The sequence below is a fragment of the Nicotiana tomentosiformis genome, chromosome 9 (assembly GCF_000390325.3).
Source record: "Nicotiana tomentosiformis chromosome 9, ASM39032v3, whole genome shotgun sequence".
In the NCBI taxonomy this organism is placed as follows: Eukaryota; Viridiplantae; Streptophyta; class Magnoliopsida; order Solanales; family Solanaceae; genus Nicotiana; species Nicotiana tomentosiformis.
Genome location: NC_090820.1, coordinates 68,805,470 through 68,828,037, shown reverse-complemented (window position 1 = coordinate 68,828,037; position 22,568 = coordinate 68,805,470). Strand labels below are relative to the sequence as shown.

The 22,568-nt window shown below is 41.0% G+C and overlaps 2 protein-coding genes across 2 annotated transcripts; both read left to right on the top strand.

Annotated features, from left to right (window-relative positions):
- Positions 1–2,544: 2,544 nt before the first annotated feature.
- On the top strand, positions 2,545–3,258 carry LOC138898936 (uncharacterized). The gene has a single exon (XM_070185045.1). The coding sequence runs from the start codon at positions 2,545–2,547 to the stop codon at positions 3,256–3,258; it is 714 nt and encodes a 237-aa protein (XP_070041146.1).
- A 72-nt stretch (positions 3,259–3,330) lies between these two features.
- On the top strand, positions 3,331–21,192 carry LOC138898935 (uncharacterized). Its single transcript, XM_070185044.1, has 13 exons — positions 3,331–3,626; positions 4,336–4,567; positions 4,664–4,808; positions 5,151–5,185; positions 5,477–5,608; positions 6,362–6,456; positions 7,132–7,195; positions 8,806–8,919; positions 17,264–17,269; positions 17,834–17,912; positions 18,105–18,229; positions 19,702–19,875; positions 20,629–21,192. Exons 1-13 carry the CDS (start codon positions 3,331–3,333, stop codon positions 21,190–21,192), a joined length of 2,061 nt encoding a protein of 686 aa, XP_070041145.1.
- Positions 21,193–22,568: the final 1,376 nt, after the last annotated feature.

The following is a 22,568-nucleotide window of genomic DNA, read 5'->3' as shown; positions in this document are numbered from 1 at the left end:
TAGGACTTGTTGGTATATTTGGACGGGGTCCCCGGGGCCTCAAATATGATTCGGATCAAATTCGGATTCATTTTAGACTTTGAAGAACTGCTGCAATTTGTGCTTCTGGTTTCGTACTTCGCAATCGCAAAGATAGGGATGCGATCACGTAGAGTCTTTACTGGCAGGTAACTTTTTGCACTTTGCGTTCACAAATTGTTGTATGCGTTCGCGAAGCATTGGAGTGTTGTTCATCGCGGACGCGTGTGTGGGTCCGTGGTCGCGTATAAGGAATGTGAGGCTGTGTGGTGGCACACGTAGTTTCCCGCGGTCGCGAGGTATGGTACGCGGTCTCATAGCTTGGGGGCACCTTCTCATCGCATTCGCGACTGTGGCCTTGTGTTCGTGTAAGAGGTTTGACAGCTGGTGAACTTTGTTCTTCGCGATCGCGATGTATCACCTAGGCAGAATATTTAAATCCCATTTCCACGGTTAGAGTTATTATATCACATTTTGAGGTATAGAGCTTGGCTTTGGGTGATTTTGGAGGTAATTTCAAGGTTTGGATCGGGATAAGTGTTTTTTATTTGGATTTGTTATTATTTCATGATTCCATCTTTGTTTTTAGCATTTAATTAGTAAATTAAAGTGAAGAAATGGAGGAATTTTGTAAAAACTTCCTAAAGTGAAAATTGAGGATTTGAAGATCGAATCGAGGTCGGAATTGGATAAAATTGGTATGGTTGAACTCGTTATTGAATGGGTGTTTGAAATTTGTGAGTTTGAACGGGTTCCGGTGTGCGGTCCCGAGGTTTACTTTTTGGGTTGACTTTTTGATTTTGATAAAGATAGAAACTTTATTGTTTGAAATTGTTTCGTACAGTATTATTTGTTGATATTGAGTTGTTTCTGACTTGATTTGAGTCGTTTGGAGGCCTATACGTGTGGGAATGGCTTGTTGGGGTATTGATTGCGCATTTTGAGGTAAGTAACACATCTAAACTTGGATTTAAGGGTATTTAACCCAGGGAACTATGTTATATGAAAGATATTGGGTGATGTACGCGCTAGGTGAGGCATGTGTACGTGCACCGGTGTGTTCATGGTTTGAGGAGGGATTTAGGCTATTACAGGCTTGGTTTGCTATCATACCTTGTTATCCCCCGCGTTTCCTCTACTTGTTTGGTTATTTGAACTGTGATTCATGTTAGACACCATGTCTAGGTTAAGTGCTAACTATTTGAGACTTGTTAGGGCTATTCTAGTTGTTTCTTGTATGATATCTATGTCTCAGTATTTCTTATTTGATTCCTCACATGTTGTTGATACCACTTAAGGATAACACTATTAAACCGAGTAATTTGAGATATGTTTATCTGAGACTTGAATGGTAAATGACTGAGTTTTGGCCATAGAGTCGGTTTGATATTGATTTTGAGGTGATGCGTACGCGAGGGCCATATTGGGCTAAATGTTATTGTTTTGGGGTGACACGTGCACCAGGCCTTACTATTGGACTAAATAATTATGATTAGCGCTTGGGAGTCTAATATGCCAGCAGTGGGCTATATACGTGCTTTGATGATGGGTAGTTATGCCAAGGACCCGTAGAGTGCTAAGTGTGTATATTGATGGATCCACTGTGACATTGTTAATTGACATGTATACTTGATATGTAGACATAGAAGTGTACCTTCCACATGCTAGATGTTAAATGAAATGATTTATCTGTGTTGGGCTTTAGCTGTTATACTTGAAAGCATGTGTAAATTTCTGAAATGTGAACAAGTTGAACGTGATATCATTGGGCTACTTGTTTCTACGATTTTTCTTTTACTTTTTGAGTTGTTACCGGTTATTGATATTGGCATTTGACTATTATTCTGAGCTCATCACTACTTTTAGTCCAAGGTTAGTGTTGTTACTTATTGAGTACATGGGGTTGGTTTTACTCATACTACACTCTGCACTTCATGTGCAGATCCAAGTACATCTGGTCGAGGTGATTTCCAGACTTGACTTGTTGCTAGCTATTGGGAGACTACGAGGTAGCTACTATATTGTCTGCAGTCCTTGAAGTTCTCTTTCAGTTATTTCTATATTTACTGTTCTATTGTTCCGATAGTTGTATTAGAGGATTTTGCTTGTATCTTATTATTCAGTAGTGCTCGTACACTCGTTAACACCATATTTTGGGGTTAGTTGTAGCCGTATTATGCTTTTACTCTTAGATACTTTATGATATTCTTCCGAAGTTGAGTTATTAAACCATGTTTATTCGATTTCATTGTTAATATGTGACTATTGGATTACCTAGCAGGTTGGGTTATGTGCCATCATGACTTGTGAATTTTAGGTCGTGACAAGTTGGTAACAGATTCCCTAGGTTGATTAGGTCTCACGAGTCACGAGCAAGTTTAGTAGAGTCTTGTAGATCGGTACGGAGATATCTGTACTTATCTTTGAGAGGGTATTGAACTGTTAGGAAACTTCACATTCTTGCATTCTTGTTGTGCAAATTTGTTATTCTGAAATTTTAACCTTGACTCTTTAGTTCTCTCACAAATGGTGAGGACACGTTCGACCGGATCAGGCAGACGGCCACCAATACCACCAGCTAGGGCCGCGAGAGGCCGGGACTACAGTAGAGGCCGAGGTGTGGCTCTCACTACAACTAAAGCAACACATGTGGAGCCACCAGTTGCTCCAGTTGAGGAGCACGTACCGGATGTTGTTGAGCCGGTGGGATCAGCTCAGGCAGCAGGGCCCATTGTTATCCCTGGCCTTCAGGAGGCCTTGGCCCAGATTTTGACTGTATGCACGAGCCTTGCTCAAGCAGTTTTGGTTCCAGTTGTACCAGCCACTTCACAAGTCGAGGGAGGTGCCCAGACTCTCGTCGCCCATACTCTAGAGCAGCTAGCTCAGGGACTCCAGACACCGGGGGTACTAGCAGCCCATCCGGTTACTATTGCTCGAGCGGAGGTTGACCCACCTATGAGTGATGAGGAGCAAAAAATATTGGAGCATTTTGGGAGGCGTAAGCCCCCAGAGTTCAACGGGGAGGAGTCAGAGGATGCTCAGGATTTTCTAGACCGGTGTCAGCGGATTCTTCACACATCGGCTATTTTCGAGACTAGTCGAGTTGTATTTACCACTTTTCAGCTGACAGAGGCAGCCTATAGATGGTGGCATTCCAATGAGTTGAGCAGGCCAGTTGGCGTAACGTCACTTACATGGCATGAGTTCTCCATTCTCTTTTTAGAGAAGTTTGTTCTATAGACTCGCATAGAGGAGTTGCGTAGGGATTTTAAGTAGCTACGCTAGGGGGATATGATTGTGACTCAGTATAAGATGAGATTCACGGAATTGGCATGTCATGCTATAAGGTTAGTTCCTACTAAGAGAGAGAGGATCAGAAGGTTCATTGATGGCCTCAATTATGTTCTACGCTATAGTCTGGCTCAAGAAGCGGAGACGGATGCTAGGTTTGACCAGATGATCGAGATTGCCAGGCACTTGGAGTTTGTTTGCAAGCTTGATCACGAGGAGCGGGAGGGAAAGAGGCCCCATGTTTTAGGTGGTTACAGTGGTACCTCATATGGAGATCAGTCACATCACAGCAGAGATCGTCCTTATAGCCCGCTCAGGTGGCTTGTCTGGTTCATCGTGGTGCATCAGCTAGTCATAGGTCATACAATACTCGACCGGGTCAGTCATATTTCAGTGCATTTCCAGCTCAGAGCTCGTACCATGCTCAATCAGTTCAGGGTTCATCAGTACCGAGCTCCTCTAGTGGGTATTCTAGTTACAGGGTCCGATGCAGGCCCTACCGTCATTTCAGGCTTGAGGTTGTTATGATTGTGGAGATTTGGGGCATGCGAGAAAGTATTGTCCCAGTCATTATAGAGGTCCAATGTGGAAGGGAGGTCAGTCTATGACCCCTGCACCAGTTGCTACACCACCCGCTCAGGTAGCTTGGGGTGGAAGTCGTATGGATCGAGGTTGCCCCAGAGGGGGAGGTCAGTCATGTGGTGGTCAAGCTCGATGCTATGCTTTTTCCGCCAGGCTAGAGGCAATTGCTTCAGACACAGTGATCATAGGTATTATTTCAGTGTACCACATGGATGCTTTAGTATTATTTGACCCTGGTTCCACTTATCCATATGTATCATCATACTTTGCTCGTTATTTGGATGTGCCCCGTGATTTTTTTGTTACACTTGTTCATGTATCTACTTCGGTGGGTGATTCTATTATTGTGGACCATGTATATATCGTGTGTGGTGAGTATTGGGTGATTAGAGACGAGATTTGATCTTTTACTGCTTAATATGGTTGACTTTGATGTGATTTTAGTCATCGATTGGTTGTCACATGTCACGCTATTCTTGATTGTCACACTAAGACTGCGACGTTGGAAATGCCAGGGTTTCCTAAGGTTGAGTGGAGAGGTTCCCTGGATTATGTTCCCAGTAGAGTGATTTTATATTTGAAGGCTCAACGGATGGATGAGAATGGATGTCTGGCATATTTGGCCTTTCTGAGGGATGTTAGTGCTGATACTCCTACCATTGAGTCTATTCTAGTAGTGAGAGACTTTCCAGAAGTGTTTCCTATAGACCTGCCAGGCATGCCATCCGACAGGGATATTGATTTTGGTATTGATCTAGTATCGGGCACTCAGGCTGTTTCTATCCCACTGTATCGCATGGCACCAGCGAAATTAAAAGAGTTAAAGGAACAGCTTCAGAAGTTTCTTGATAAGGGCTTCATCAGGCCCATTGTGTCATCCTGGGGTGCGCCGGTTCTATTTGTGAAGAAGAAGGATGGTACTATGAAGATGTGTATTGATTACCGGCAGTTGAACAAAGTTACAATTAAGAACAAGTACCTATTACCGTGCATTGATGACTTATTTCACCATCTTTAGGGTGCTAGAGTGTTCTCGAACATTAATTTGAGGTCAGGGTATCATCACTTGAAGATTCGGGATTCTGATATTCTGAAAACGACATTCAGCACCTGCAATGGTCACTACGAGTATCTTGTGATGTCTTTTGGCTGACCAATGCCCCAGCAGCCTTCATGCACTTGATACAAAGTGTATTCCAATTGTATCTTGATCCATTCGTCATTGTGTTCATTGACGACATATTGGTGTACTCACGCAGCCAGGAGGATCACGGTGGATCCGAAGAAGATTGAGGTAGTTCAGAGTTAGCCTAGAGCATCTTCAGCAATAGAGGTTCGGAGCTTCTTGGGTTTGGAAGGTTATTATCGCCATTTTGTGGAGGGTTTCTCGTCCATTACTGCACCTTTAACTAGATTGACCCAGAAGGGTGCCCCATTCATGTGGTCTAACTAGCGTGAGGAGAGCTTTCAGAAGCTCAAGACTACCTTGACCATAGCTCCAGTTCTAGTTTTTCCTTCAGCATCAGGTTCATATATAGTTTATTGTGATGCTTTGTGGATTAACATCTGGTGTGTCTTGATGCAGGAGAGTAGGGTGATCGCTTATGCTTCACGCCAGATGAAGCCCCATGAGAAGAACTACCTCTTTCATGATTTAGAGTTGGCAACCATTATTCATGCATTGAAGAGGCACTATCTCTACGGTGTGTCGTGTGAAGTATGCACAGATCATCAAAGTCTACAACACTTGTTTAAGCAAAAGGATCTATACTTGAGACAGCGGAGGTGGTTAGAGCTATTAAAAAAATATGATATCACCATCTTGTATCATCCCGGGAAGGCCAATGTGGTGGTCGATGCCTTGAGTAGAAAGGTTGTGAGCATAGGTAGCCTTGCATATATTCTAGTTGGTGATAGACCGCTATGATTGGATTTTTAGGCTTAGGCCAATCAATTTATGAGGTTAGATGTTTCGGAGCCTAGTCGGGTTCTTGCTTGCGTGATTTCTCGGTCTTCTTTGTATGAGCGCATCAGAGCGCGTCAGTATGACGACCCCTATTTGCTTGACCTTAAGGACACGGTGCAACACGGTGATGCCAATGAGCTTTCAATTGGAGATGATGGGGTGTTGCGGATGCATGGTCGGATTTGTGTGCCCAATGTGGATGGGTTACGTGAGTTGATACTTAAGGAGGCCACAGTTCACGGTAATCCATTCATCCGGGTGCCTCTAAGATGTATCAGGATTTGAGGCAGCACTATTGGTGGAGGAGAATGAAGAAATATATAGTGGAGTATGTGGCCCATTTCTTGAACTGTCAGCAGGTGAAGTACGAGTATCAGAGGCCGGGCGGTTTGCTTCAGAGACTTGAGGTTCCCGAGTGGAAGTGTGAGCGTGTTACCATGGATTTCGTTGTTGGGCTCCCATGGACTTTGAATAAATTCGACACAGTGTGGGTTATTGGTATAGGCTGACCAAGTCTGTCGACTTCATTCCGATTATGACTACGTACTTTTCAGAGCAGCTGGCTCAGATCTCTATCCATGGGATTGTTCATCTTTATGGTATGTTGGTGTCCATTATCTCTGATCGAGGCACATAGTTCACATTGCATTTTTGGAGAGCTGTGTAGCGTGAGTTAGGCACGTAGGTTGAGTTAAGTACATCATTCCATCCTCAGATGGACAGGCAGTCCGCGCGCATCATTCTAGTCTTGGAGGATATGCTACACGCTTGTGTTATGGATTTCGGGGGTTCATGGGATCAGTTCTTACTGCTTGCAGAGTTTGCCTATAATAATAGCTACCAATAGAGTATTAAGATGGCTCCTTGTGAGGCCTTATATGGGAAGCGGTGTCGTTCTCCAGTTGGTTGGTTTGAGCCGGGAGAGTCTAGGTTGTTGGGCACTTATGTCATTCGAGATACCTTGGATAAAGTCAAGTTGATTCAGGATCGGCTTCGTACAGCACAGTCCAAACATAAGAGTTATGCTGATAGGAAGGTTTGTGACGTTGCATATATGGTAGGTGAGAAGGTGTTACTCAATGTTTCGCCTATGAATGGTGTGATGAGGTTCGGAAAGAAGGGCAAGATGAGGTCCTTTTGAGGGGCTTGAGAGGATTGGAGAGCTGGCCTACAAACTTGCCTTGCCACATAGTCAATCAGGTGTTCACCCAGTGTTTCATGTTTCTATTCTCCGAAAGTATTATGGTTAATCCGTCATATGTTTTGGACTTCAGCACGGTTCAGTTAGATGAGGATTTGACTTATGATGTGGAGTTGGTGGCCATTTTGAACCGGCAGGTTCGAAAGTTGAGGTCAAAGAATATAACATCACTGAAAGTTCGTTGGAGAGATCAGTCGGCCGAGGAGGCTACTTGGAAGAACAAAGGGTAGATGCGGAGTAGATATCCACACCTATTTGAGATTCCAGGTATGATTCTAAACTCGTTCATGGACAAGCGTTTATTTAAGAGGGGGAGAATATAATGACCCGGCTGGTCATTTTGTGTATTGTAGCCCCATTTACCTATTTACTGCTTCTTCTATGTTCATTTGTGTCTATGTGAGTTTTCGAGGTGGTTGGTTTAGTTTCGGGGGTGTTTCATAGTGAATTGGGACACTTAGTCCCAAGGTTAGAAGCTTAAGTTGGAAGAGTTCACCGTAGTTTAACTTTTATGTAGAAGACTCCGTAATGGAGTTTTGATAGTTCTGATAGCTTCGTATAGTGGTTTTGAACTTAGGCGTATGCCCGAATATTTATTTGGAGTTGTGTAGGTTGATTTGAGGCTTTTTGGCGAAAGTTGGAAAGTTGAAGGTTTAGAAGGTTGAGAGGTTTGACTGATAGTTGATTTTGTTGATACCATGTTCGGATCTTGGTTCCAAGAGTTGGAAAAGGTCTGTTGTGTCATTTGGGACTTGCATGCAAAATTTGAGGTCATTCGGAGTTGATTTGATATGATTCAACATTGGTTTTAGAAGTTGGAAGTTCATTAGTTCATTAGGCTTGAATTGATGTGTGATTCGTGGTTTTGGTGTTGTTTGATATGATTTGAGGCTTCAATTAAGTTTGTATTGTGTTTTAGGACTTATTGGAATATTCAGACGGGTTCCCGGGGGCCCAGGATATGATTCGGATCGAATTCGGATTCATTTTAGACTTTGAAAAACTGCTGAAATATGTGCTTCTCGTTTCCTCTTTCGCGATCGCGTAGAGTCTTTACTGGCAGGTGACTTTTTTCTCTTCGCGTTTGCAAAGCATTGGAGTGTTGTTCATTGTGGATGCAAGTATGGGCCTGCGTTCGCATATAAGGAAGGTGAGGCTGTGTGGTGGCACATGTTGTTCTCCGTTGTCGCAAGGTATGGTCCGCGATCGCATAGCTTGGGGCAAGTTGCTCATCACGTTCGCGACTGTAGCCCTGCATTCGCGTAAGAGGTTTGGAAGCTAGTGAATTGTGTTCTTCGCGACCGCGAAGGAATTTACGTGATCGCGATGTATAACACCTGGGCAGAATGTTTAAATCCCATTTCCAAGGTTAGCGTTATTATATCACATTTTGAGGTAGAAAGCTCGGTTTTGGGCGATTGTGGAAGGGATTTTCAAGATTTGGATCAAGGTATGTGTTTTTTACTCAGATTTTTATTTTTTCATGATTCCATCTTTGTTTTTTTCATTTAATTAGTGAATTAAAGTGAAGAAATAGGGGGTTTGTGTAAAAACTTTCTAAAGTGATAATTGAGGATTTGAAGGTCGAATCGAGGTCGGAATTGAATGAAATTGGTATGGTTAAACTCATTATTGAATAAGTGTTCGGAATTTGTGAGTTTGACCGGGTTTCAGGGTGTGTGCCCACGGTTTACCTTTTGGGTTGGCTTTTTGCTTTTGATAAAGATCGAAACTTTATTGTTTGAAGTTGTTTCCTATGGCATTATTTGTTGATATTGAGTTGTTTGTGACTGGATTTGAGCTGTTTGGAGGCCGATACGCGTTTGAAGGGCTTGTTGGAGTATTGATTGCGCATTTTGAGGTAAATAACACATCTAAACTTGGATTTGAGGATATTTAACCCTAGGAACTACATTATATGAAAGATATTGAGTGACATACGCGCTAGGTGAAGGGCGTGTGTACGTGCACTGATGTGTTCATGGCTTGCGGAGGCCTTTAGTATATATTTCTGGGCTTGGTTTGCTATCATACCTTGTTATCCCCTGCGTTTCCTCTACTTATTTGAATGGTGATTCATGTTAGACATCATGTCTAGGCTAAGTGCTAACTGTTTGAGACTTGATAGGGCTATTCTTGTTGTTTCTGAGTTATATACCTTATTTGTACACATGTTCTCAGTCATGATACTATATCCGTGTATGATATCTCTGTCTCAGTATTTCTTATTTGATTCCTCACATGTTTTTGATACCGTTTAAGGTAACACTGTTAAACTGAGTAATTTGAGATGTGTTTATCTAAAACTTGAACGGTAAATGACTGAGTTTGGGCCATAGAGCCAGTTTAGTATTGATTTTGAGGTGACGCATACGCTCGGCCCATATTGGGCTAAGTTTTGTTGTTATGGGGCGATACGTGCCCCAGGCCTCACTATTGGGCAAAATGATTATGATTAGTTCTTGGGAAGGATACATCCCTCCGGAGTCTGATATGCCAGTAGTGGGCGCAGGTACCGTATTTTATATACGTGCTTTGATGATGGACAGTTATGCCAGGCACCCATACAGTACTAAGTTTGTATATTGATGGATCCACTGTGACATTGTTGATTGACATGTATACTTGACATGTAGGCATAGAGGTGTACCTTCCACATGCTAGCTGTTGAATGAAATGCTTAATCTGTGTTGGGCTTTAACTATTATACTAGAAAGCATGTCTAAATTTCTAAAATGTGAACAAGCTGAACGTGATATCATTGGGCTACTTGTTTCTACAGTTTTTCTTTTATTTTCTGAGCTATTACCGATTACTGATATTGGCATTTGACTATTGTTTTGAGCTCGTCACTGCTTTCAACCCCAGGTTAGTGTTGTTACTTATTGTGTACATGGGGTCGATTGTACTCATACTACATTCTGCACTTCGTGTGCAGATCCATGTACATTCAGTCGAGGTGATTTCTAGACTTGAGTTGTTTCCAGCTTTTTGGAGACTATGAGGTAGCTGCTATGTTGTCCGCAGTCCTTGAAGTTCTCTTTCAGTTATTTCTATATTTGCTGTTTATTATTCAGACAGTTGTATTCGAGGATTGTATCTTGTTATTCAGTAGTTCTCGTGTACTCATTGACACCAGATTTTGGGGTTGGTTATGTTATAGCCACAATAAAATTACTTTTTGGCCAATCATGTTGCTCAATTTTTATGAAATTACTGAAATACCCTGAGTTATGCCAAGCAGGCATGTTGACCGCATGTATGCTTATTCTCACTTATTAATAGGTAGAATGTGCTATGTTGGCTAGAAAATCGAAATAACGCTTCATCGAAAGTAAGATCTAATGAGCAGGTCTCAGTTTCGAGGCTTATGAGTAGAGTCCTATGGTTTTATTCTCGGATACTTTATGATATTCTTCCGCTATTGAGTTATTAGACCATATTTGTTCGATTTCATTGTTATTATGTGATTGTTGGCTTACCTAGCGGGTTGGGTTAGGTTCCATCACGACTTATGGATTTTGGATCGTGACACTCTCGAAGATAAGTACAGACGTTTATGTTCCGATTCGCAAGATTCTACTAAACTTGCTTATGACCCGTAGCACCTATGAACCGAGAGCTCTAATACGAACTAGTCACGACCCCCAAAATCCCACCTTAGAAATCGTGATGGCACTTAGTCTCTAATACTAGGTAAGCCTAACATATGATGAGAATAACAAGTCAAATCCAATTAACTATAAAGCATAAACGGATAAGTGACATAGCATCATCAAAATGACCAAACAGAAATACACCCCAAAACCGGTAGTACAGAGTCAAAAGCTCTAATGAGAGTAACTAGGAATATCAATTACATCACTGTTTGGAATTAAGGAAAATAGTAATAACGTAAGCTCCAGAAGGTGACTCCAAGGCCTACGAGGGTCAAGAAGGTATACCTTGAAGTCTCCGCGAGGATTGAATCAACTTACTAGCGTCTAGCACGGGCAAAGGTACCTGGATCTGCACAAAATATACAAAAGCGTAGCATGAGTACACCACAACGGTACCAGTAAGTATCAAGACTAACTTCGGCGAAGTAGTGACGAGGTCAGGTCAAGACACTTACTAGACATAGAAACATGTGCAGAATATTAATATAATCTAACAATGGGAAGTAAAAGCAATAAATCACAACATAGCAGAATGTTAATATGAGGCTAACAACAGAAGTAAAAGCAATAAATGACGACAAAACAGAATGTTAATATAAGGCTAACAACCGAAGTAAAGGGCAATAAATGACAACAAAGAGTGAATAGATGATAAAATCAGCAATTAATCAAATATAGTCAAAATACAAGTGAAATGAATTAAGGAAAAACAATAACTATCCAAATCAACAAGCCGTTCCAACATAGAATGTACAACAACAATTACCTAAGGTACCACACCTCATATTCACGTTTCCCAAGTCACAATCACAATCTTCCTTATATCGCTGCGTGAGCCTTGCATTAATTTTAAAAACATTTTTTCCAAAATAGCACCACACGCTTCAGCCCCCTTATCTCGTCGCGTGTGCTTCAAATAAAGTAATTTTCCTTAATAGCAACACGCGCATAAATCCCCCTTATCTCGCAGCATGCGCATCAATATCACCACCTTTATACCGCCGCATGCGCATCACATCACAACACAATAATCAACTCGCACCACACGTGCCCATATACCACAACATTTTCACAATAAAAATACCAATATCACCACAACACATAGTCCACGGCTCAACCACAATGTGAACAAGAATCTCAATAACAACAAAATGAAATGGGAAATAACTCAACAATGAAAGATACTCCATAAAACATCGACTTCAATTAAAACATATTAATAGCTCTCAATAACTACAACTTCAATTAAATGTATAAGAATAAACTCAACAATGAAATACATGACATGTAATAACAACCTCAATTAAATAAATATAAGATCAAACTCGACAATGAAAGATAGAACATGCAATAACAACTTCAATTAAAGCAAATAAGAGTAAACTTGATAATGAAAGATAGAACATGTAATAACAACTTCAATTAAAGCATATAAGAATAATTTTGACAATGAAAGTTATAACTTGATATAACAACTTCAATTAAATACATATAAGAAACGTAAGAGTTTAAACAGATCAATTTCCATATATAAGGCCGTGTACACACTCGTCACCTTATGTACACGTGTTCCATGTAATTCAAATTAACCAAATTCTACGGGGTAGTTTCCTCCACACAAAATTTAGCTTACCTCAACTAAGCAAAATCAACACTCTAAAATGGCTTTTCCCTTAAGGTTCGCCTCCGCACGGCTCAAATCTAACTAAAATGACTTAATATCATGAAACAATGCAAGAGAAACCAATTTTGATGAATAAAGCTAAGATCTTTACACAATTTCCCAAAAGTCGACCTCGGGCTCGCCCGGTCAAAACCCGAGTTCAAGGATAGATCTCGACTACCCATTACCCTATGAGTCCATATATGCGTTTTGTTTTCAAATCCGAGTCTAATTCGACTTTCAAATCTCAAATTTTTATTTCTCAAAACATATGCAAAATTCCCCAAAATTTCTCTTCAATTTTTGTGGATTAGAGGCTAAATCTCATAAATAATTATGTAATATAATTGAAAATTGATTAAAATCACTTACCCAATAGTTGTATTTGAAAATTACTCCTCAAAATTGACTCATACCGAGTCTATGGTTCTAAAATATGATAAAATGAAGCTAAGTCCCGTTTTCAACCCTTTTGTTCAAGTGCAAAAGTCGCACATGTGACCCCGGGTTTGCAATTGCGAATCCTCGCAAATGCGAAGTCTGCCCTCCACAAATGCGGCCAAATGGTCACAATTGCGACCTACCCATCCCAAGCCTTTCTTCGCAATTGCCAGTATGCCATCGCATTTGTAATACCTGATCCCTCCCTGCCTACATCGCAATTGCGATGCTAGTGCTCGTAATTGCGATAACTGGAGCACCATCACACCAGCAACCTAGAATGAGTTCAATCCAATATGAAATACGTCTGAAACTCACTCGAGCCCTTGGGGATTCACACCAAATATCCACACAAGTCTAAAAACATCATACAAACTCGCTCGCGCGATCATAACACCAAAAAACATCTGGAACCACGAATCGGACATCACAACGCATGAAATTTCACAATGAACTCAAGAATCACTAGAATCACAGCCAAACGTCCGATTTATATCAAACCAACTCGGAATGACACCAAATTTTACAAACAAGTTCCAAATAGCAAAACAGACCTATTCCAAGTCCCAAAACCAATATCCAACCCTATAGCCATAAAGTCAACCTACGGTCAAACCTAAAGAATTCCTAAACATTCAAATTGCCAACTTTTGGCAAAACAAGTCAAATCAACCTAGGGACCTCCAAATTTAATTCCGGACATATGCCCAAGTCCTAAATCATAATACAAACCTATAGGAGCCATCAAAATACTGTTCCGGAGTTGTTTTCACAAAAGTCATACCTCGGTCAATATTTTCAACTTAAGCTTCTAAACCAAGAACTAAGGAATCAAAATTATTTCAAAACTTCCCCGAAACGAAACTAGCCATCCCCGCAAGTTATAAAATCTCAAATACACATATGGGAAGCTTCAAAAGGGGAAACGGAGCTTAAATACATAAAACAACCAATCAGATTGTTACATACATATTCTAATACCATATATATTTACATGTTCAACTTTCATGTAAGTTATGTGACCTTTTGCATAGAGGAGAATTTAAGATTTAGAGAAAAATATAAATAATATAAATTTGTGATAAATGATATTTAACTCGTTGAGTCAGATAGAAGATGATATCACGTCTTCTAAAGAAACAATACGAGACACCGCCCCCAATACATCTCTAGGGAAAAATAATTTATAAAAAGTACAAAAAGGATAGTGGTTAACTGCTTGATTAAAAAAAATTCAATGAAAATAATAAGATTAATAAGATACTCTAACTTAGAGATGTTAAAAAAATCGACAAAATCACACCAAACTAATAATCCGAGTTAAATCGAAAAAAAACCAACTAATATTTTGGTATTGAAAAAAAATCAATCATAATTGATTTGGTTTGGTATTAACTAAAAACAAAAGTTAAAATCAAAACCAAACTAACCCAACATTATATGTATATAAGTTTCAAAATTATTTTATACATACAAATACTTATTGTAATATAATTTGTAATTATTTCTTAATGTTTTCATAGTTTTTGTATTTGAACATATTATTTTAAGTTTAAAATTAAAATATTTGAGTGGTCTAATAAGTTTTATAACACATAGATGTCAGTAACTAAATAAAACTCAATCCAAAACCAAATCAATAATAATTTCAACCAAAAAAATATTAATTTAACAATAGGAATGATGATAGTGTTGATTTGTTTTTTGCATTGATTTAGAGAGTAAAATGTATAACTTAATTTTAATAATTTGTTAGTGTTCATGTAATGATCCGATCGGTCATTTTGTATATTGTAGCTATGTTCTCTTATTTATTGCCTATTCTATGTTCATTTGTGGTTATGTGACTTATCGGGTTGGTTGGATTAGTTTCGGCGTATGTCCGGATGTTGATTCGGAGGTTCATAGATTGATTTGGCGCTTTTTGGAGAAAGTTGGAAAGTTAAAGGTTTAGAAGGATGCGAGGTTTAACCGAGGGTTGACTTTATTGATATCAGGCTCAGATTGTGATTCCGGGAGTTGGTATAGGTCCGTTGTGTCATTTGGGACTTGCATGTAAAATTTGAGGTCATTTAGAGTTATTTAGGCTTATTCAGTGCAAGTTTTGAATTTGGAAATGTTCATTAGGCTTGAATTGAGGTGTGATTCATGGTTTTGATATTGTTTGATGTGATTTGAGTCCTCGAGTTGGTTCATGTTATGTTTTGGGACTTGATGGTATGCTTGGATGGAACCCCGGGGGCCTTGGGTGTGTTCCGGATTGGTTTTGGCTTGTTTTGAGACTTGGTTGTATTTTGAGTCTATTGAAGTCTGGTGCTTTTGCACTTGCGATATTTTGGCCACAGGTGCGGTGCCGCAGGTACGGCACTTGGCTAAGGGATCTGGCTCAGCAGGTGTGGAAAGGGACGCGCAGGTGCGCAACCGCAGAAGCGAAAATATTCCGTAGAAGCGGATTTTGGGTTGGTTGGTGAGGGACTGCAGAAGCGTGAGTGCAGGTGCTCCTTAGGTCCGCAAAAGCGTGAGCGCAGGTGTGCCTTAGGTCCGCAAAAGCGGAAGTGCAGGTGCGCCTTTATCTTTATGTCCGCATAAGAGAAATTGTTGGGTCTTGAGTGAGGCCGCATGTGCGATGCTTTTTCTGCAGATACGTAGTCGTAGATGTGACTGTTTGTCCGCAGAAGCGGAATTCACTAGGCAGAAATAGCTTGGACGAGGGTTTTATTTCATTTATCACACTTTGAGTTAGAGAGCTCGGTTTTAGGCGATTTTGGAGGGAATTTTCCCAATTTAGATTGGGGTAAGTGTTTTTGACTCCATCATTGTTTTATCATTTAATTGGTGATTTGAATTGGAGAAATTGGGGATTTTTGAAAAAACTTTTCTAAACCGTAAATTGCGGATTTGAAGGTCGAATTGAGGTCAGAATTATATGATTTTGGTATGGTTGGACTCGTATCAAAATGGGTGTTCAGAATTTGTGAGTTTGGTCAGGTTCCGAGATGTGGGCCGTGGGTTGACTTTTTGATTTTCATTAAATATCGAATATTTATTATCCAGAATTGCTTCCTATGGTTTTTATTTATCTTATTAAGTTATTTTGGCTAGATTCGAGCCATCCGAAGTTGGATTTGCGCAAGAATGGCTTATTAGTGGATTGATTTAGCTTGTTTGACCTAAGTATCTTACTTAACTTTGTGTGGGAGAAACTACCCCTTAGGATTTAGGTTAATTGTACTATTTGAACTATGTGAAAGACGTGTACGTGAGGTGAAGAGAGTGTACATGGGCTTATATGTGAAAATTGACCGGTTTAGACTCTTAGGTTACTTATAAGCATATAATTGAAGTATTATTCATTATTTTATCTTTCGTTGTCAATTTTATTCTCACATGCTTTAATTGAAGTTGGTAATACATGTTCTAGTTTCTATTGTCAAGATTTTCCTTATATGCATTTATTAGTAGTTGTTATTACACTATTCTTTCCATTGTTGAGTTATTCTCATGTATTTAGTCGTAGTTGCTATTTCATGCTATCTCTTTTATTGTTAAGCTTATGTTATACATTGGAATTGGAAGATGTCATTTCATGGAAATACTTTCATTGATGAGTTACTAAAGTTGTAGTCATTGAAAGCTATTAACACGGTTGTGGTTGAAACTGTTGGTTATTGGGATACCTTTCCTTGTTGAGTTATTTTTCGTTTATTTTGTTGTTAAGAGATTTTTGTATACATTGTGTTTGACTCGTGGGCTATGCATTGTGGTAACATTAGTATTGTTGATTTTGGCAATGTTGCGGCATATGGGCATGTGTGGTGCGAGTTGATTATTGTGATGTGATATTGATATGCATGTGGCGGTATAAGGGTAGGGGTTGATATGCATTGCGGCGAGATAAGGTGGAATTTATATGCGTGTTGCTAGTAAAAGAATTGCTTGAAGCCACACAGTAAAATAAGGGGGCCAAAGCGCGTGTAGCTAGTTCGGGAAAAATATTGAAAAATAAATGCAGCGCTCATGCGGCGATATAAGGAAGATCGTGATTATGATTTGTGAAATGTGAATATGAAGTGTGGTGCCTTGGTTGTGATTTTTGTTGTACATTCTATGTGAAAAGATTTGTTTATTTGAACAGTTATTGTCTTTCCTTCATTCGTTTTACTTACATTTTGATTGTATTTGATCACTTGTTGTTCTTACTATTTGTTCATTATTTGTTGTCCTTTATTGCCTGAATTTCTATTGTTAGCCTTATATCATCATTCTGTTATCATTTATTTCTTTACTTTTCGTTGTTAGATTATATTAATATTTTGTTCAAGTTTCTATGTCCACTAGGTGTCTTGACCTACCCTCGTCACTACTCCACCGAGGTTAGGCTTGTTACTTATTGGGTACCATTGTGGTGTACTCATGCTATGCTTTTACATATTTTTGTGCAGATTCAGGTACTTTTGTTCGTGTCGGGCGCAAGTTATTTGACCAGATATTTCGAAGACTTCAAGGTATACCTACTTGAAGCTCGCAGGCCTCAGAGTCACCTTCTATTATTGCCTTTACTACTATTTATATTCTTATCAAACAGAGTTGTATTAGAGATACTTAGTATATTTCAGTAGAGCTTATGACTCAGTTCTACCGGTTTTGGGATTTGTAGGACTAATGTTCCATTTTTGCTTTATGGTGTTAGTTATCAGTTTAATTTAATATCTTAGTCGTTATTTCTATTAGTTCTCATTGTGTGTTAGTCTTACCTAGTCTTAGAGGCTATGTGCATCACGATTTTTAAGGTGGGAATTTGGGGTCGTGACAAATTGGTATCAGAGCTCTAGGTTCATAGGTGCTACGAGTCATAAGAATGTTTAGTAGAGTCTTATGGATTAGTACGGAGACATTTGTACTTATCTTCGAGTGGCTACGGAACTATTAGAAAAAATTCACTTTTTTGATTCCTTGTCATATGAATTTGTTGATTTCGAAATCTGAGCCTTTGTCTTTCTATTCTCTTACAGATTGTGAGGACACGCATTGTTAGATCAGATGATCAGACATCAGCGCCCCCTGCTAGAGCCGCGAGAGGCCGGTGTAGGGGTAGAGGCCGAGGAGGGGTACATGTTGTAGCATGAGAACCTACCCGAGCAGCGACTGAGGAGCCACCAGTAGCTTCGGTTGGGGGACAGGCACCCGAGGTGCCAGTTGTTACCCCTGGACTTCGGGAGACCCTAGCACACTTCCTAAGTATGTTTGGAAATTTAACTCATGAGGAATTAATCTCCATTGCAGCAGTTACATCTCAAGCTGGGGGAGGAGCTCAGACTCCCGCGGCCCGTACTCCAGATCAGCGGGTCCATATTGATCAGGTTCCGGGAGTTACGCTGGCACAGCCTGTTATTCTGGTTCAGCTTGAGGTCAGGCCAGATGAGTCTGAGTAGGAGAAAAGGAGACTTGAGAGGTTCAAGAAGTAAGACCCTCCTACGTTCAGTGGCACAGTTACTAAGGATGCGCAAGGTTTCATAGACAAGTGCCACCATATTTTCCGTACCATGGCCATCGTGGAGGTGAGCGGAGTTGCTTTTACTACATTTCAGCTATCAGGGGCATCATATAGGTGGTGGCAGGCTTATGAGGAGGGTAGGCCAGTTGATGCATCCCCACTCACTTAGGCTCAGGTTTTAGATATGGTCTTGAGGAGTTTGTTCCCCAAACCCTCAGGGATGCTTGGCGCACAGAGTTTGAGCAGCTGTGTCAGGGGGCTATGATAGTGTCAGAGTATGCCATCAGATTCAGTGAGTTGTCCCGACATGCACCTGCTTTGGTTTCTACAGTCAGAGAGCGAGTCCGCAGATTTATCGAGGAGCTCAGTTATGGTCTTAGATTCAGCATGGCTCGAGAGTTGGAGATGGATACTCTATTTCATCGGTTGTAGAGATCGCTCGAAGGATGGAGGGTACGTGGGTCCGAGAGATGAAGGACAGGGAGCCCAAAAGGCATCGAGAGAGATTCTGGAAGATATGGTGGTACTCACGCTCCAGTTTCACCTCGTCATGGCAAAGGTTATGTGAGTCGACCAGTTCATTCAACACTTCCAACAACTAGAAGTGCTCCGGCTATTCCTAGGTCTCATGTCGCCCATTATGCCCAATCACTCTCTAGTGCACCTCCTGCACTGGGTGCCTTCAGCGGTCAGTCTAGCTGACCAGGATAGAGTCAATTTCAGTAGCCACTCCCACAGATAGCTTGTTTTGAGTATGGTGAGGGACTGTCTCAGACGTAAGAAGGGTGTACCTCCATAGACTACACAGGCTCCACGGATGCCACAGGGTCCATAAGCTATGTTTCCTACCCTAGTTGCCGCTCCACTTGCACCGCCAGCTAGGATGGAGGTCAGGCGGGTAGAGGTCGCCCTAGAAGGGGAGGCCAAGCTCGTTTCTATGCTTTTCTGGGTAGCACGTAGGCAGTCACATCAGATGTTGTCATCACAGTTACTGTTCTGGTTTATCATAGGGATACATCAACCTTATTCGATACGGGTTCCACTTATTTGTATGTGTCATCTCACCTTGCTCTATATTTGGATATATCTCATAATTCTTTAAGTGCTCTTGTATATGTGTCCACGCATGTGGGAGATTCTATTATTGTAGACCGTGTTTATCGGTCGTGTTTAGTCACTATTGGTGGTTATGAGACCAGAGTTGATCTATTGCTACTCATTATGGTAGACTTTGACGTGATCTTGGGCATGGATTGGTTGTTGCCCTATCATGATGTTTTGGATTATCACACCAAGACCGTGACATTGGCTATGCCAGGGTTATTGTGATTGGAGTGGAGGGATACATTAGATTATATTCCTATCAGAGTGGTGTGCTTTCTGAAGGCACAGCGAATGGTTGAGATGGGGTATGAAGCATATATAGCCTTTGTGAGGGATATTAGTGATGATACTCCTACCGTTGAGTCAGTTTTGGTAGTGAAAGATTTCCTATATGTGTTTCCAGCAGACTTACCGGGCATGCCGCCGGATAAGGATATCAATTTTGGTATTGACCTGGTGTTGGGAACTCAGCCCATTTCTATTCCACCATATCGTATGTCACCCGTGGAGTTGAAGGAATTAAAATAACAACTTCAGGAGTTGCTTAATAAGGGTTTCATCCGACCGAGTGTCTCGCCTTGGGGTGCTCCAGTTCTATTTGTGAAGAAGAAAGACGACTCTATGAGGATGTGTATTGATTATAGGCAACTGAACAAAGTTACAGTCAAGAACAAGTACCCACTACAGCGTATTGATGATCTGTTTGACTAGCTTCAGGGTGATCGGGTATTCTCAAAGATTGATTTGAGGTCAGGGTACCATCAATTGAAGATTTAGGATTCAGACATTCCGAAGACTGCTTTCAGGACTCGCTATGGTCACTATGAGTTTATGGTGATGTCATTTGGGTTGATCAGTGCCCCCATCAACCTTTATGCACTTGATGAACAATGTGTTCTAGCCATATATTGATTCTTTCGTCATTGTTTTCATTGAAGACATATTGGTATATTCTCGCAGGCGGGAGGATCATGAGCAGCACTTGAGGATCGTGCTCCAGACCTTGAGGGAGAAGAAGTTATGTGCTAAATTCTCCAAGTGTGAGTTTTGGCTTGATTGTGTTGCGTTTTTGGGTCATGTGGTGTCTAGTGAGGGGATTAAGGTAGATCTTAAGAAGGTGGAGGCAGTTCAGAGTTGGCCCAGACCATTTCTGCTACTGAGATCCAGAGTTTTCTAGGCTTGGCTAGTTATTATCACCATTTAGTGAAGGGTTTTTCATCCATCGCAACTCCTTTGACCAGATTGACTCAGAAGGGTTCCCTCTTCAGGTGGTCTGACAAGTATGAGGAGACTTTTCAGAAGCTCCAGACTACCTTGACCATAGCTCTAGTTTTGGTTTTGCCTTCAGCATTGAGTTCATATACAGTTTATTGTGATGAATCGCGGATAGGCATTGGGTGTGAATTGATGCAGGAGGGTAGAGTGATTGCTTATGATTCGCGCCAGTTGATACCCCACGAGAAGAACTACCTAGTACATGATTTAGAGTTAGCTTCCATTGTTCACGCATTGAATATTTGGAGGCATTATCTCTACAACATGTCTTGTGTGGTATTCACAGATCATCAGAGTCTACAACACTTGTTTAAGCAAAACAATATGAACTTGAGGCAGCAGAGGTGGTTAGAGTTATTAAAAGATTATGATATCACCATTCTTTATCATCCTGGGAAGGCCAATGTGGTGGTCGATGCCTTGAGTAGGAAGGCTGAGAGCATGGGTAGCCTTGCTTATATTCCAGTTGGAGAGAGACCGTTAGTATTGGATGTTTAGGCTTTGGCCGATCGGTTCTTGAGGTTGGATGTTTCGGAGCTTAGCCAGATTCTTGCTTGCGCGGTTTCTCAGTCTTCTTTATATGAGTGCATCAAGGTGCCTCAGTATGATGACCCCCATTTGATTGTCCTTAAGGACACGATGCAGCATGGTGATGCCAAGGAGGTTTCTATTGGAGATGATGGGGTGTTGAGGATGCATGGCCAAATTTGTGTGCCCAATGTGGATGGGTTGCGTGAGTTTATTCTCGAGGAGGCCCACAGTTTACAATATTCCATTCATCTGGGTGCCACTAAGATGTATCAGGATTTGAGGCAGCACTACTGGTAGAGAAGAATAATGAAATATATAGGGGAGTATGTGGCTCGGTGTTTGAACTGTCAGCAGGATAGGTACGAGCATTAGAGGTCGGGTGGTCTGCTTCAGAGACTTGAGATTCTAGAGTGGAAGTGGGAGCGTATCACCATGGATTTTGTTGTTGGACTCCCACGGACCTTGAAGAAATTTGATGCAGTATGGGTTATTATGAATAGACTGACCAAGTATGCACACTTCATTCCGATTGTGACTACCTACTCTTCAGAGAAACTGGCTCAGATCTATATACATGATTGTTTATCTGCAAGCTGTGTCGGTGTCTATTATATCTGATCGATGCATGCAGTTTACATCGCATTTTTGGAGAGTTGTGCAGCATGAGTTAGGCACACAGGTCGAGTTGAGCACAACATTTCAACCCCAGACGGATGGGCAGTCCGAGCGTACCATTCAGATCTTGGAGTATATGCTACGTGCCTGTGTTATGGATTTTAGGGGTTCATGGGATCAGTTTCTACCGCTTGCAGAGTTTTCCTACAACAACAACTACTAATCGAGTATTCAAATGGCTCCTTATGAGGCCTTATTGTCACGCCTCGACCTCGGGAAGCGCGACCGGCGCTCAACAGAGTTACCCCGGTCGAGCAAGACTGCATAGTGTCGTCTACCCAACTCACCCGTGAATAAAGAGAAGAATACATTTCATAAATTAGACATTAAGAGGTCATGTGAATAACACCAGTTCATTTCCATTAGTTACGTCATTAACAAGTCATCAAAACAGTATATTGTACAATCATAGTTAAAGTGGAACAGATGATACAATTACAACATTTTTAGTCAACCTTCCCAAAAATAGATACAACCCACACTATGTCTACGGAGCCTTTAACAGGACCTAAAGAGTGTTAAGATTGTGCCAGCAACAAGGCCCCGACTATACCCCAAAATGCTATGTACAAAGGATAAAAGATACATAACCCCGAAATGAAGTGGGGCTCAACAAATCAGCTGAGGAGAGGGTGTGCTGCTATCACTGATCAATACCACCTGCTATG